Here is a 13,978-nt window from a genome sequence, read left to right on the forward strand (position 1 = left end):
TGTTGCCTATCTGACTGACTTTCTTTAACATGAGGGCAAGGGTCAGCCAACTGCCTTCCCCCAATTCAGCCACAGTTGAGATCAGGGAAATTGCACCATGACAGTTTTTTTTTTTTTTTAATCCAACAGTAAACTGATGCCACTGCAGTCCCAGACTCCCAGGGTGTTATAGTCACTGGAGTGGCCTCAGGAGTATAAACAGTAACGTGGTACACAGAACAAGCCCTGGGCTTGGTGTCTAGATGACCGTGGCCCGACATCAGCTACTCAGCTCTGCGACCTTGCGATCTTGGCAAAGTCACTTAACCTGTTTCCTCAACTGTCAAACTGAGATAATGGTCCCTTCCTTGCTTACTTTCCCTGAGCTACAGTGAGTTGAAACCATTTGTGAAGACAGAATGGAGGCTCTGGGGCAGCTCGGATTAGTACATGCACTTTGGCAGCAAACAAACGTGGGGGCAGCACCTGGCTATGCCACTGGTGAGCTCTGTGACTCTGGGCAAGTGCCCAGCCTCTTAGAGCCCCAGTTTCCAGTTGCAAAATAGGTATAATACTAGTACCTACCTCAGAGAATCCTGGTGAGGTGTGAGATAATGTTTGTAAGATGCTGAGCACCGTGTCTGCCATGTAAAAAGCCTCAGTCAATGTTGTCTCTGTTTATTGTTATGCTAAATATGTACAAGGAGTCATAGCAATGCACCATTTAAAATCAGAATAGCATCATCTTCAAGTACTGTAAACGTAGTTAAGCAGTGACTGACATAAAATTATGTGGTCTTTCTCCCTCACACCATACACAAGATAAACTCAAAATGGCTTAAAGACTTAAATATAAGACATGACACCATAAAACTCCTAGAAGAGAACATAGGAAAAACATTCTGTGACATAGATCTTACCAATGTTTTCTTAGGTCAGTCTCCCTAGGCAATAGAAATAAAAGCAAAAATAAACAAATGGGACCTAATCAAACTTACAAGCTTCTGCACAGCAAAGGAAACCATAAACAAAACGAAAAGATAGCCTACTGACTGGGAGAAAATATTTGCAAACGATGCAACCGACAAGGGATTAATTTCCAAAATATACAAACAGCTCATACAGCTCAATGACAAAAACAAAACAAAACAAAACAAACCAAAGAAGCCAATCAAAAAATGAGCAGAAGACCTAAATAGGCATTTCTCCAAAGAAGACATGCAGATGGCCAACAGGCACATGAAAAGATGCTCAACATCACTAATTATTAGAGAAATGCAAATCAAAACTACAGTGAGGTATCACCTCACATCAGTCAGAATAGCCATCATCAAAAAGTCTACAAATAAATGCTGGAGAGAGTGTGGAGAAAAGGGAACCCTCCTACACTGTAAACTGGTGAAGCTACTATGTAGAATAGTATGGAGATTCCTCAAGAATCTAAAAACAGAACTACCATATGACCCAGCAATCCAACTACTGGGTATATACTCGGAGAAAACATGCACCCCAATGTTCATAGCAGCCCTATTTACAATAACCAAGACATGGAAGCAACCTAAATGTCCACCGACAGATGAATGGATAAAGAAGATGTTGTATATATAAACAATGGAATACTACTCAGCCATAAAAAGAACGAAATAATGCCATTTGCAGCAACGTGGACGGACCTAGAGATTATCATACCAAGTGAAGTAAGTCAGACAGAGAAAGACAAACATAGGATATCACTTATATGTAGAAGCTAAAGAAATCATACAAAGGAACTTATTTACAAAACAGAAACAGACTCACAGACATAGAAAACGAATTTATGGTTACCAAAGGGGAAAGGGGGAGGGGGAGAGATAAATTGGTGGAAGTTTGGGATTAGCAGATACAAACTATCAATAGTATATATAAAATAGATGAACAACAAGGTCCTACTGTATGGCACAGGGAACTATATTCAATATCCTATAATAAACTGTAATGGAAAGAATATGAAAAAGAATATATATATTCTGAATCACTTTGCTGTACACCAGGAACTAATACAACATTGTAAATCAACTATACTTCAATTTAAAAAATTATCTAAATTATATGGCGTTTGATATTTAGGACCCAATAGGAACCCAGGAACTTTGGAAGATCTCCGAAATGGAGATCTGATTATTTTGAATCTCTCACCAAGGGAGATTGGTGAGATGTGAAGGGGGCCCCAACAGAGAACACGGGAGAAGCCAACAGAGAGAGGAAGGTCAAAGGGGAGAGGTTACAACTTCTGAAATACTGGGTCGAGCTGAGGCTTGTGTTTGTGAGATCAGAGAGGGGCTTTTCCAGGCAATGATCAGAAAACCCAAGAGTAGAGACTTTCAGTTGTGATACATGATTGAGATCCAAAGGACAAAGGGGTAGAACCAGAAGTTGTGAAAAAAAAAATCACATGTGGATATTCGTGAGATTCATTCCTCGGTTCAGAGAACTGTCCTGATTCAATGTGAAATCAACTCCTGGGATTGCCACCTTCATGGAGGCTGGTTGGATAGACCCTGAAAGGGCCTGCTCCATGTCAGACCTTGCACGAGGCTATGATTACAAAGACTCAGGCCCTACCCTCATGAGGCTTACAGGTTCTGGGAGCATTGACATGAAACAAGTAAGTACGGACATTCTCTGAAGTCAGAAAAGATTGAAATCCTCCTTCCACAAGGATCGTTCTTGATATTGTGGACCGTGTGTGGAAACCGCCCCAAGTTCAGAGTCACGCTGGTTCACTCCAAACTCAATGACAGTACCAGGCTGCTCTGCCAGAGGAAGAGCCACAGTAATGGAAGTTGATGCTTCTCAAGGGAGCCCGTGGAATTCCTTCAGTCTTCCTCAGATGAGCTGTAACCTTGATCACGACAGTTTCCTTCTAGAAAGTAACTCAGCCTGACTGCACATCAGGTCAGAAACAAATACTTAATATTTTAAGTCGAAATCTGAGGTATGACAGGATGACACATGTATCACATGCTGTCAGTTTGTTCATTTCATGGAACTGACATTCACACTGAAACTTTCTTAAATTAATCTTAATTTTTAGACACTATCTACCAGACCCTGCATGACACTGTTTTTACTCCAACTATAAGAATGGAGGATTTCCAGTTCTTTGAAATGAAGCTCAGTACCTGGAGACTCCAAATTAAACTCCTTTAAAAGTAATTCAAGTCAAAAATCCCACTTTAGAAAGTCTGAGAATCAGCATTTCTATACAGTCAGGCCTTTCAGAATGATTCCTGGTTTCACACCTTAAGAGATTAGGCCATGAAGTCTTAGTTCTGATTGTGTCCTCTCTGAAAAGATGGCAGCTCTTGTCCCAGTGCCCCTCCAGTAGGCTTCTGAATGGGGGAGATTGGGGAGATGTGAAGGGGGCCCCAACAGAGAGCATGGGAGAAGCCGACAGAGGGAGGAAGGTCAAAGGGGAGAGGTTCCAACTTCTGGAATACTGGGTTGAGCTGAGGCTTGTGTTAGATCAGAGAGGGGCTTTTCCAGGCAAAGCCAGGACAGCAGGCTGGCCGACAGGAATCTTCCACCTTTGCTAAGGTGCCCCAGGAGGTGGAATGGGAGCGAAGCAACCTGACCCTCAGGGACTAGATGGCGGAGCCGCCAGTCTGACAGCGGCAGTTGGCTTTGATTCCAGATCGCCTTTTTTTTTTTTTTTTTTTACCATGGTAATATTTTATTTTTATATTTATTTTTAAATTTTTTTCATCTTTATTGGAGTACAATTGCTTTACAATGGTGTGTTAGTTTCTGCTTTATAACAAAGTGAATCAGTTATACATATACATATGTTCCCATATCTCTTCCCTCTTGCGTCTCCCTCCCTCCTACCCTCCCTATCCCACCCCTCTAGGTGGTCACAAGGCACCGAGCTGATCTCCTGTGCTATGTGGCTGCTTCCCACTAGCTATCTACCTTACGTTTGGTAGTGTATATATGTCCATGACTCTCTCTCAGTTTGTCACAGCTTACCCTTCCCCCTCCCCATATCCTCAAGTCCATTCTCTAGTAGGTCTGTGTCTTTATTCCCGTCTTACCCCTAGGTTCTTCATGACATTTTTTCCCCCTTAGATTCCATATATATGTGTTAGCATACGGTATTTGTTTTTCTCTTTCTGACTTACTTCACTCTGTATGACAGACTCTGGGTCCATCCACCTCACTACAAATAGCTCAATTTCGTTTCTTTTTATGGCTGAGTAATATTCCATTGTATATATGTGCCACATCTTCTTTATCCATTCATCCGATGAAGGACACTTAGGTTGGTTCCATCTCCTGGCTATTGTAAATAGAGCTGCAATGAACATTTTGGTACATGACTCTTTTTGAATTATGGTTTTCTCAGGGTATATGCCCAGTAGTGGGATTGCTAGGTCATATGGTAGTTCTATTTGTAGTTTTTTAAGGGACCTCCATACTGTTCTCCACAGTGGCTGTATCAATTTACATTCCCACCAATAGTGCAACAGTGTTCCTTTTCTCCCCACCCCCTCCAGCATTTACTGTTTCTAGATTTTTTGATGATGGCCATTCTGACTGGTGTGAGATGATATCTCATTGTAGTTTTGATTTGCATTTCTCTAATGATTAGTGATGTTGAGCATTCTTTCATGTGTTTGTTGGCAGTCTGTATATCTTCTTTGGAGAAATGTCTAGTTAGGTCTTCTGCCCATTTTTGGATTGGGTTGTTTGTTTTTTTGTTATTGAGCTGCATGAGCTGCTTGTAAATTTTGGAGATTAATCCTTTGTCAGTTGCTTCATTTGCAAATATTTTCTGCCATTCTGTAGGTTGTCTTTTTGTTTTGTTTATGGTTTCCTTTGCTGTGCAAAAGCTTTGAAGTTTCATTAGGTCCCATTTGTTCATTTTTGTTTTTATTTCCATTTCTCTAGGAGGTGGGTCAAAAAGGATCTTGCTGTGGTTTATGTCATAGAGTGTTCTGCCTATGTTTTCCTCTCTGAGTTTGATAGTGTCTGGCCTTACATTTAGGTCTTTAATCCATTTTGAGTTTATTTTTGTGTATGGTGTTAGGAAGTGTTCTAATTTCATTCTTTTACATGTAGCTGTCCATTTTTCCCAGCACCACTTATTGAAGAGGCTGTCCTTTCTCCACTGTACATTCCTGCCTCCTTTATCAAAGATAAGGTGTCCATATGTGCGTGGGTTTATCTCTGGGCTTTCTATCCTGTTCCATTGATCTATCTTTCTGTTTTTGTGCCAGTACCATACTATCGCCTTTTTACTTCGCGTTGCCATTGCTCTCCCTGCAACCTGCCCTCCCTTCCCTGCCTGTGTGGTGGAGGATGCGTGGCTTCGATGCCTATCTGGGGGTTCACTAAAGAGGCCAGAGCTGGGGATGGCAGGAGGAGAAGGAAGGGAGAAGGTGAAGCTTCTCCGCTGCCCAGGAGCAGATGCTCAGAGAGAGCAAGTGCTGGGCTTGGGCTGGCCGGCTGGCCTTTGGGACCACCGTGGTCCCTTCAGTGCGGCCTCTCTCAGCTTCATCCGTGTTCCAGGAGGGTGGCTGAGAGTAGGAGCTCCTTCCACCCAGCCCAGCCTCCCGTCTCGGTTTTGATCTCTGGAAGGGAAAGCCCCAGCCCCTCTTTTGAAGCGGCAGCCAGCACCGCTCGTCTCTTCTCTCCTTCCCGCAGGCATTTCTGTTCACAGTGCTGCCTCTTGCTGGCTCCTTCTGCTCCGGCTTGGTCCTCCTGCTGATTGGGAAGAAAGTGCACCAGTGGGGTGATGGGGGGGTCTGGAACTCTTAAAGGCACAGCTTTCTTCCTATTGGAAATTTATTTACCTAGCACAGATTTTTTTTCTGTCTTCCCCCAATCAATATAATCTGGGGAGAAAAGTGAATCCGATACAAAGTGACCATAATCACCATTTAAATGTTAATTGTAGATGTTCTGGTTTTCCTCTAAAGGTTTTCAAGCAGGTCAAGCACTAGCCCAGGCGACAATCATTATTAGCAATCAAACCCAATTTGAGGATCATTTACTGAGGGAAATTAATGTTGGGGGCCACAGATTTGAGCAGGGCAGTCCCTGCCGCCTCAAGGGCTCAGAGTCTAGGGCTGAAGACTTGGAACTGCATGAGTAAAAAAGGCACAGAGATAATTTGAAGATCCCTGGCACCATTTTTGCCAATAGCTCTTCTGCCCTGGAGTCTTTGACCAGAGGAGTTTACAAGCAGCCAAATAGACAAGGCAATTTGAAATGTAGTCTTCCCTTGTCTGCCCATTGGTTGATCTGCAGTCAGTTAGCTTAGTGTTTGTTAAGAACTTGGCGCTCTGCAAGATAAATAAACAAAGCAAAGCCTCATGGGATGCCACAGTTGCAGAATCTTAGTGTCTTGTTTCTGTATGTTAGTGACATGCTTTTCTTCCCATATAAAGAATATGAAAGAGACCAAACTCTGGGCCCCTTCAAGCTCAGATTCTGAAGCCCTCCACCTCTTGGAGCTGCAGCACCTTCTACTGGGTTCAGCTCTACCTAAATGGGCTTCCCAGATTCTCAGTACCAATGTCAGTTCCCCCGTTAGGAGAAATGTCAGCTCCTGGGCAAATTACCTGGTCTCAGTGCCTCAGTTTCTTCTGGAAAAACAAAGTAAAGAAAATCTATTTGGGTGATTTTGAGAATATGAGATAATATTAGAGAAGCAGATTCAAAGAGAAAGGACAACACCAGAGTAGCAAGAGCCACATGGCACCGCGATCAAGCCTCTTTTACAAAATGAGCCTCAGAAGAGACTTACTCGCTCAGTCACACAGAGAACCAATGACAGTATCGGACACAGTCAGAACCGAGCTCTGTCAGTGCTCAGTCTACCGCTCTTTCTAAGAGGGTCCTCACCTTAGGCTCTCAACAATGCACCAATACTATTTTGCTTGCACGATGACATGAAGAAGGCAAAGAAGAGGTCGGGGACTCCAGGGTATTCCTGTTCCTGAAGTGTCAGACCCCGGCCCCGCCCCTTCCAACACCGCTTTCTGGCGTCAGAGGCCAGGAAGCCTTTCCCCAAGGGCATTGGCTAAAGGGATCCACCCGATCCTGGACCACCAGTGGAGGCTGAAGGGAGGGAGGAAGCTGCACGTGGAGAGAGATTCTCCGGCCAGAAGGGAGACAGGCAGCCAGAGGGTGGGGTGATAGTGGGACACACTCAGAGGATTTCCCATTTCCCAGAGGAGGAAACTGCAGAAGCCCTCTGCCCAAGGCACGCGGTGGTTGTGCGGAGAAGGTGGTAGTGCAACCCAGTTGCCCAGCGTCCTAATCCGGAACCCAAGGACCACACAGTGTGGTCCTCGTGCCTACCCTTGCAGCCTACAGAATCCAGGGCCCAGAGCTTGCGGACCTACTAGGTGCGCAACGCGCCCTGCAGCCCGGCAAGGCACTGCGGCATGCCTGACCGGCCCGGGTGCGGACGCTCGGCGCCGCGGGGACGGTGAAGGTGACCGCCTTCTCCTTCCTGGCCCCGAGTGCTCTGCGCTGCGGGGCCGAGGGATGCTCGGGCCCACCAAAGTTTGCTCCAGTACTCGGGGGCCCGAGGAGCGTCCCCGGGCAGGGACTGCGCGCGCCGCAGCGGGGGTCGACCCCCATCCCCGAGGCAGTTTGTGCGCTCTTTTCTGGTTCCGAAGCGTAACTCCCAGTTGTGGGAGGAGGTAGGGGTTCCGAGAGAGGGTCTCCTTCCCGAAGCCTGCCTCCTGGCCCCGCCGGCCACCCTCCCGCATCCCTGCAACTGCCCCTCCGGGCGGGACCCGGGCCCGGCTCCCCAGTTCTGCGGCCGCTCCCACCAGCTGATTTTGACAGAGGGGGGTCCCGGGCGGCGCGCGCGGGCGGAGCGAGCCCCTGCCAGATCCGGGGATGATACTGTGCCGGCTCCATGTCGCGGCTTCGGGCTGTCCAGGCTCCGCCCCCTGTGAGTGTGTAAGTGTGTGATGCTGCCGCGGCCGCCGCCGCCGCCTGTGCAGCCGCCGCCGCCGCCGCCGCCGCTGCCGCCCCGGCTGCCGCGCCGCGCCGCGCCGCTGCCGCTGCCCCGGCCGCCCCCGCCGCCGCCGCCGCCGCCGCCGCCGCCGCCGCCGGCCCGCAGCCCGCCAGGCGGGCGGCCTCGCCGGCTCGAGCCCGCAGCGGCTGCCGCCGCAGCGTCGGGGCGCTGGGCGCGCGGGCAGCCGCGGACCGAGCGGAGCCGAGCGGGCGGCCAGGCACTTGCCCGCCCGGTGCCGCCGCCGCCGTCGCCGCCCCAGAGCGCAGGACCCGGCACCTCCGGCGCCCGCCGCCGCCGCCGATGCGGCCCGGGCACTTTTAGCCGGGCGGGAGGGCCGGAGAGCAGCGAGCGAGCCGCGCCGAGAGCCGCGCAGACCCGTCGCCAGCAGGGACGGACGCCCGGCCGCCGCAGCCGCCCGGCCGCTATGGATCTATTCGACTTTTTCAGGGACTGGGACTTGGAGCAGCAGTGGTAGGTGTTGATTTTTGCCTTCTCCTTGGCTGCGCGGGTCCCTGGGCCGGGGCTGGGCTTTTCGCCTTTGTTAAGAGGAGCCGGGGTTTGGTGGGGCGCCCGGGACGCCTTCCCACTTGCTCTTGGCCACCTCTGGCCCCGGCCGCCGCGACTCCTCGGTCGGGTGCCCGGGTGGGGGGAGGTGCGGACCGAGGGAGGGATGCAGGTCCCGAGGGCGTCGTTTGACACTCCAAGTCCAAAGAGTTGCGTCTGGCCCAAATCGGATCCGGTGCTGCCCGGGGGCTGAGGCGCGCGACCTCCGCCGGGATTTTCTCCCCGAACGGCTGGCCGGGTGGCCTTCCCAGCGCACCGGATGCTGCCCGCCCGAAATGCCCCCAACTCTCCAGGTGCCCGACGCCGGCGGCCGGCCGCGGGGGGCAGGCAGCGGCGAGGTGCCACCGGCGGCCCTCCGCTTCCTCGGCGGCCACCGCCCCCGCCGCCACCCCGGTCCCCGCACGGCGCGGCGCGCACACCTTCCCTGCCACCCGCTCGGCCCAAGTTCCGCGCACTCGGGCGCCGAGCGGCGGCTTCGGGGGCCACCGAGCGGGGGACACCCGGTCCGGGCCGACCGCGGCGTCTGGCTTTCCAGACTGAGGGTTTTTGAAGTTGGCCCCTAAAGTTGGCCGCTCCGCCGTCAACGCACATTTAATTAGCGGCCGGGCCCCCGTCCGCCCCCCACTGGGAGGCAGCCGCAGGTTTGTGGGTTTAATGGGCACCCAGCTCGGATTCACAGGTTTAGTCGGCTCTTCCCCAAATACCGTCAGCTTGTCCCCGAGAGGTTTGTGAAAGATGGTGCAGAGGTGACTGGGGAGCCGGAAAGTTGTTAGTCTGCGTGATGCGCGCGCGCGTGTGTATAAATAGATATGCGTATCTATTAACTTTTACAGAAGCTTCACCTCCTGCACCAACGTTATCACTGTTAATTTGTCATAACATTCTAACGTATCGATTTCCCCCCACAGCCTATGGAATTAGACGGGGGGAAGGCGCGGCGGCAGCGACTTCGAATTGCACTCTTGGCTATTGCCTTTTCAAATGTAGTTGGAATAATGTATAGTAGCGACCGACAGTGCGAAATCTTTTGCAATGTTAAAGTACTGGCAGCCGTTGACGATGAATGCTGTGTATTTTAACAAGGATTTCCCTTTGCTGATGTGATATTTTAGGCAATCTCCTTCTTTAGAAAAGGGTCATACTCTTAGCCAATAGCTTCATCATGTCAATCATGACTCCTTTAGTTGCAAATCCAAGATAATCAGAAGTTAAATACATTTTATTTTACAGCGATTCCGGGTAAATCCTTGAAGCCACAAATTACACTGTATCAGTATTAATCTGTAAGGCATTTTTGATACCATGCAGGGTTTTATCAGCTCTGCAGAAAAACAGGTTACAGTTTTTAACAACCATGCTGTTGTTATTTAAAAGTAAAGATCACGGTAAAATTACTGCTCAGTTAAATATTACGCTCCTGTATACAGCCTTTACCCTGCTTTGCTAGTTTATTTTGCACACCACTGATAACCACAGCATTACTATTTGCATACAATTTGCCTAATACATGGTGTGGGTAACATCATTAATTTAACAGACGTTATAAGTGATTTTGTGGGTGTGGTTCAAATGTTAAACATATATACAAGGTATTAGGTTTTTAAAAACATGTTTATTATATTGTTTTAATTTCAGTTTAATCTTAGGCACATGCAGTTGCATATTTAAAGGAGGTGGGCTCTTTTAGTTGTGATTTCTTTTTGTCCCTTTTTGGAAACTATCCCTGACTATGCCACATCAGTTAAGAAACATGCAGACTTGGACACTCCGTGGATATTATGTGAAATACCGATGAATTAGTATAGCGCTTCTGCATAAATAAGCTGGCCTTTTCCCTCTGTGCACACGTTCCAGGAAAATTTCTCCTTCTTACTGTTTGATCGTGAGGGGCAAGCTTCCTTGTGCATCTGTGTTTGTAAACATTTGTAATGCGGTTGTGCGCCTGTGTGTTGTACACCCCGACAGGGAAAAGGAACATCAATGTGAATAGTGGATGAACTAAAAAGCTTGCTATTGCCTTGAATGGGAGTGTGTACCTTTCCAAACTCTCTTTGGACATTCAGAGCATGCCAATTACATGTTCATTATATGTTTACTTCCCCTCCTGGGGAGCAAGTAGTTGCTTAGACTGATGGCATCCATTGCTCCCCACCCCTAACTCCCCAGGAGGTCCTAGGAAGAAAAAGGCGCCAGCCAAGTTAAGGATCTCATTTCCATTGGATCTCTTCTCAGCAGTCACTTGTGGAACAGAGAGCTCTGAGCCATCTCTACCGCAACCCTAGATGTCTGACAATAACTGGATCAGGCCAGCTAAAACACAAACTCATCTTCCAAGACTTAATGAGGAAAGACTTTACAGACACAGGCATCTGTGTCATTTGCAAACACTAGACTACAGTAAGCAAAAAGTGCGTGCCCACTTAGAGACATACACATTTGTCAGGAGGAATGCAGATGGAAAGGATGGGGCACGGGTGACTGCAGTGTGGATGTGCCGAGTCTGGGAGTGCTCGGTGCCTAACGGAACAGAGCCCTGGACTTCACACACCGCAAGAATCTCTTAATGGGTCATGCTCTGGAGTCGATTAAAGGGCCAGAGCTCTCGTTCTTCAAGATTCCTGGGTGAATGAGCAATGTTCACCTGTGTCTGAGTTTAATATGAACCATTCTGTGAAAGAAGAGGAAGGCGCAGATGGCTGTGTGCACCAAAGACACCACTTGCTCTTAAAAAAAAGAAAAAAAGGTAAAGGGAAAAAAATCAAATTTTATCGTTGGAATCACTCCGTAGACTTGTCTGTGGTAACCCAGTAAATGAATTCTTGAGGTGTCTGGAGATCACGTGGCTAGATTTGGACTTGTTTACCAGCAAGATCCGAGGGCCTACCAAGTGCACAGCCTTTCCACCCTGCAAGCACCCCTCCCGTATTGATTAGGTGTTGCTTCGTGACAGGCCGAGGTTTTTTGTAGAGATGCTTACTTATCTTCTTTTTATTATTGAAAAAGAAAGAAGGAAAGAAGGGAAGATAGATACAGCAAAGGGCTCATTCTAAAAAATAAAAAGGGAAAAGGAAACCACTGTGATAGCAAAATCACAATGTTCAAAAGCCTGGTGAAAATTGTAGTTAAGCCATTGTGACAGTGGCCGACTTCTCACTGCGAAGGACGGAGGCCGGCATCCATGGTTTGTAGTTTTTATGTGGTGTCTCACAAGTAGCCTAATTAGAGGCGAGCTTGCAAACGGGCAGTTATACAGGAAGAGACTTAAACTCACTAAACTGTTATATAAATAGAAAGTTCAAAGGTCTGTGTGGGGCCGTCCAGGCTGGGAAGGGGCCATGTGCGGGCCAGGCTTCTCCTCCCCCGGGGCTGCCCCAGCAGCCCCGCTTTCCCCAGTTTCCCTCAGCCATGGGGGGGCGGGGACCCTGCTCTCCAGACAAAAGTGAACTGTTTCAGCTCCAGCTGGGCATGGCCCATGCACTGCAGCAGCCCGGCTGCTTCCCCCTGCTCTGTGCACACAGATCTTGGAGGCCTCCTGCGCTGCAATCCTCCGGAAGAGTGGAAGAGGCCTGTTTATGGATGGGAAGGTCGGGGAGAGACAGGGAACGCAACCTTGGTCTACCTGGGGGTGGCAGGAATGTGGAGGGGGTGGGGCGGCGCCTCCAGGTTGCCAGGATTTCTCTTTCTCTACCTCCAGCCATTTATCTTTCCCCCTCCCCCTCTGTTTGTTTTCCACTGCAAGGGAGACAGTCAGTGGTCTTTTTTTTGCTGGTACAATATGCATTCTCCGGCTTGTTTGAGCATTCATTCAGCAAACCACTTGGGCTTGAGTTTCTTAAGGGAGTATATGGGAGGGCGAGACTCAAGGTGGTGAAATTAGCTAGTGATGAGGTCTCCTCCACACCCACTGAAACCCCCAAAGATAAATGCTGTCCCCGTAAATCTTAGAAGGCACGTCTATTGGACAAGGAAGAAAATTATCTCATGTTAGAAATCAGTTTAATGATACATGAATTGTTTTGCTAATGATTCAGTCAAGCATTTAGCAACTTTAAAATATACAAATCAAGATTGAAAACGACTGCCTCAAATATGAATCTGTCATTATAGACATAAACGAGATTCCAAATATTTAAGCGTTTTGTAGATGGATAAAAATTATATTGTATTTAAACATGCTCATTATTGTTGAATAGGAATGGTTTTAATGTGCTGAACCTTTATTTCATGCCCATTATTCTTAGCTGAGACTATTTCTTGCATGAAAAATCTGCACATATTTAACAATTTCAGAATCGTAATAGCCCAATAAAATGGCCATCTCTGGAACAATCTAGAAGCTATAGTCCTATGAGCTTATAGCTCATACCTCAGAAAGGGAAACTACCACATACTTGATTAGCCTGTCATGTAGACAAAACAACTGGTACAGTGACTACATTTTTCACTTTTAATTTTGTCTTTTTCTGATTGCTGTGGGATAAAGAAAGAGATTTTAAAAACTTGTTTACTGATAATGGAAAGAAATGTGTTGCTGATTTAAGAACTCAAGACCACAACCTGGAGAAACCTTTTTGAGGAGTGTGTCGTGTGTGTGTGTGTGTGTGTGTGTGTGTGTGTTTCACCTGTATCTGTAGTAGGACGCATCATCGTTGTTGTTACTGTTATTTGGGTGTTTACTCTGTGCCCCAAACATGACGGAGTAGCTAGTGCTTTAAATACTCAGTCTCACTTAATCCTTCAGACAACTTTATGAGATGGGACCTATTATGATTTCCATTTTTGGATGAAGAAATGGAGGCAGTAGATACTCAGTGATGCAATTCAGGTTCCAGCCTAGATGGAGCTGATCCCAGAGCCTGCACCAGCAACAACTGACATATTGTCTGAGCCTTTCCAGCAGGTGGGATCCTTCTCCATACATCATCTCATTCGGTCACTGTGAATCAGAACGTACACATGTTATTCCCATTTTACAGATGAGCAAACAGCCCTGGAGAGGTTGATTGACTCACCTAAGTTCACACAGCCTGGTTAGTAGTAGGGCTGGGTCAGGAATCCGCATCTCCCAATTTCCAGCTCAAGTGCCTTTCTGCAAAACCTCATTGCCTGTTATTTATTGTTCCTGTGTGGGTTCGAGCATTTAGCTCTCACTGAAACAAACGGATTGGACCGTGTATATGATGCTTGTGTAAAAAAAAAAAATCTGTGGAATTACCATGTAATCCACTAGCCATGGAACTCTGCTTTTTTCTTTTAATTGAATAAGGAACAATTATGTAATGGTACAATCCCTTAGCACTTCTTTTATGGTTGCCCCTTTAATGAAAACGTATGAATGGCAAATTACAATATGTGTATTGTAATTTGCCATTCAAATATAGTATGTATAATATATATATATATATATATATATATATA

At 47.6% G+C, this 13,978-nt stretch overlaps 1 protein-coding gene across 3 annotated transcripts in view; it reads left to right on the plus strand.

Moving 5' to 3' along the window:
• Positions 1-8,175: 8,175 nt before the first annotated feature.
• Positions 8,176-13,978, plus strand: part of AFF2 (ALF transcription elongation factor 2) — a 499,541-nt gene continuing 493,738 nt past the window's right edge. For all 3 annotated transcript variants that reach the window (XM_049704394.1, XM_033416854.2, XM_049704395.1), the window contains exon 1: positions 8,176-8,467. In XM_049704394.1, the coding sequence (XP_049560351.1) occupies positions 8,421-8,467 (47 nt within the window). In that variant the 5' untranslated portion in view covers positions 8,176-8,420. The remainder of the gene's footprint in view (positions 8,468-13,978) is intronic.

This window comes from Orcinus orca, chromosome X, assembly GCF_937001465.1.
Source record: "Orcinus orca chromosome X, mOrcOrc1.1, whole genome shotgun sequence".
NCBI classification, from domain to species: Eukaryota; Metazoa; Chordata; class Mammalia; order Artiodactyla; family Delphinidae; genus Orcinus; species Orcinus orca.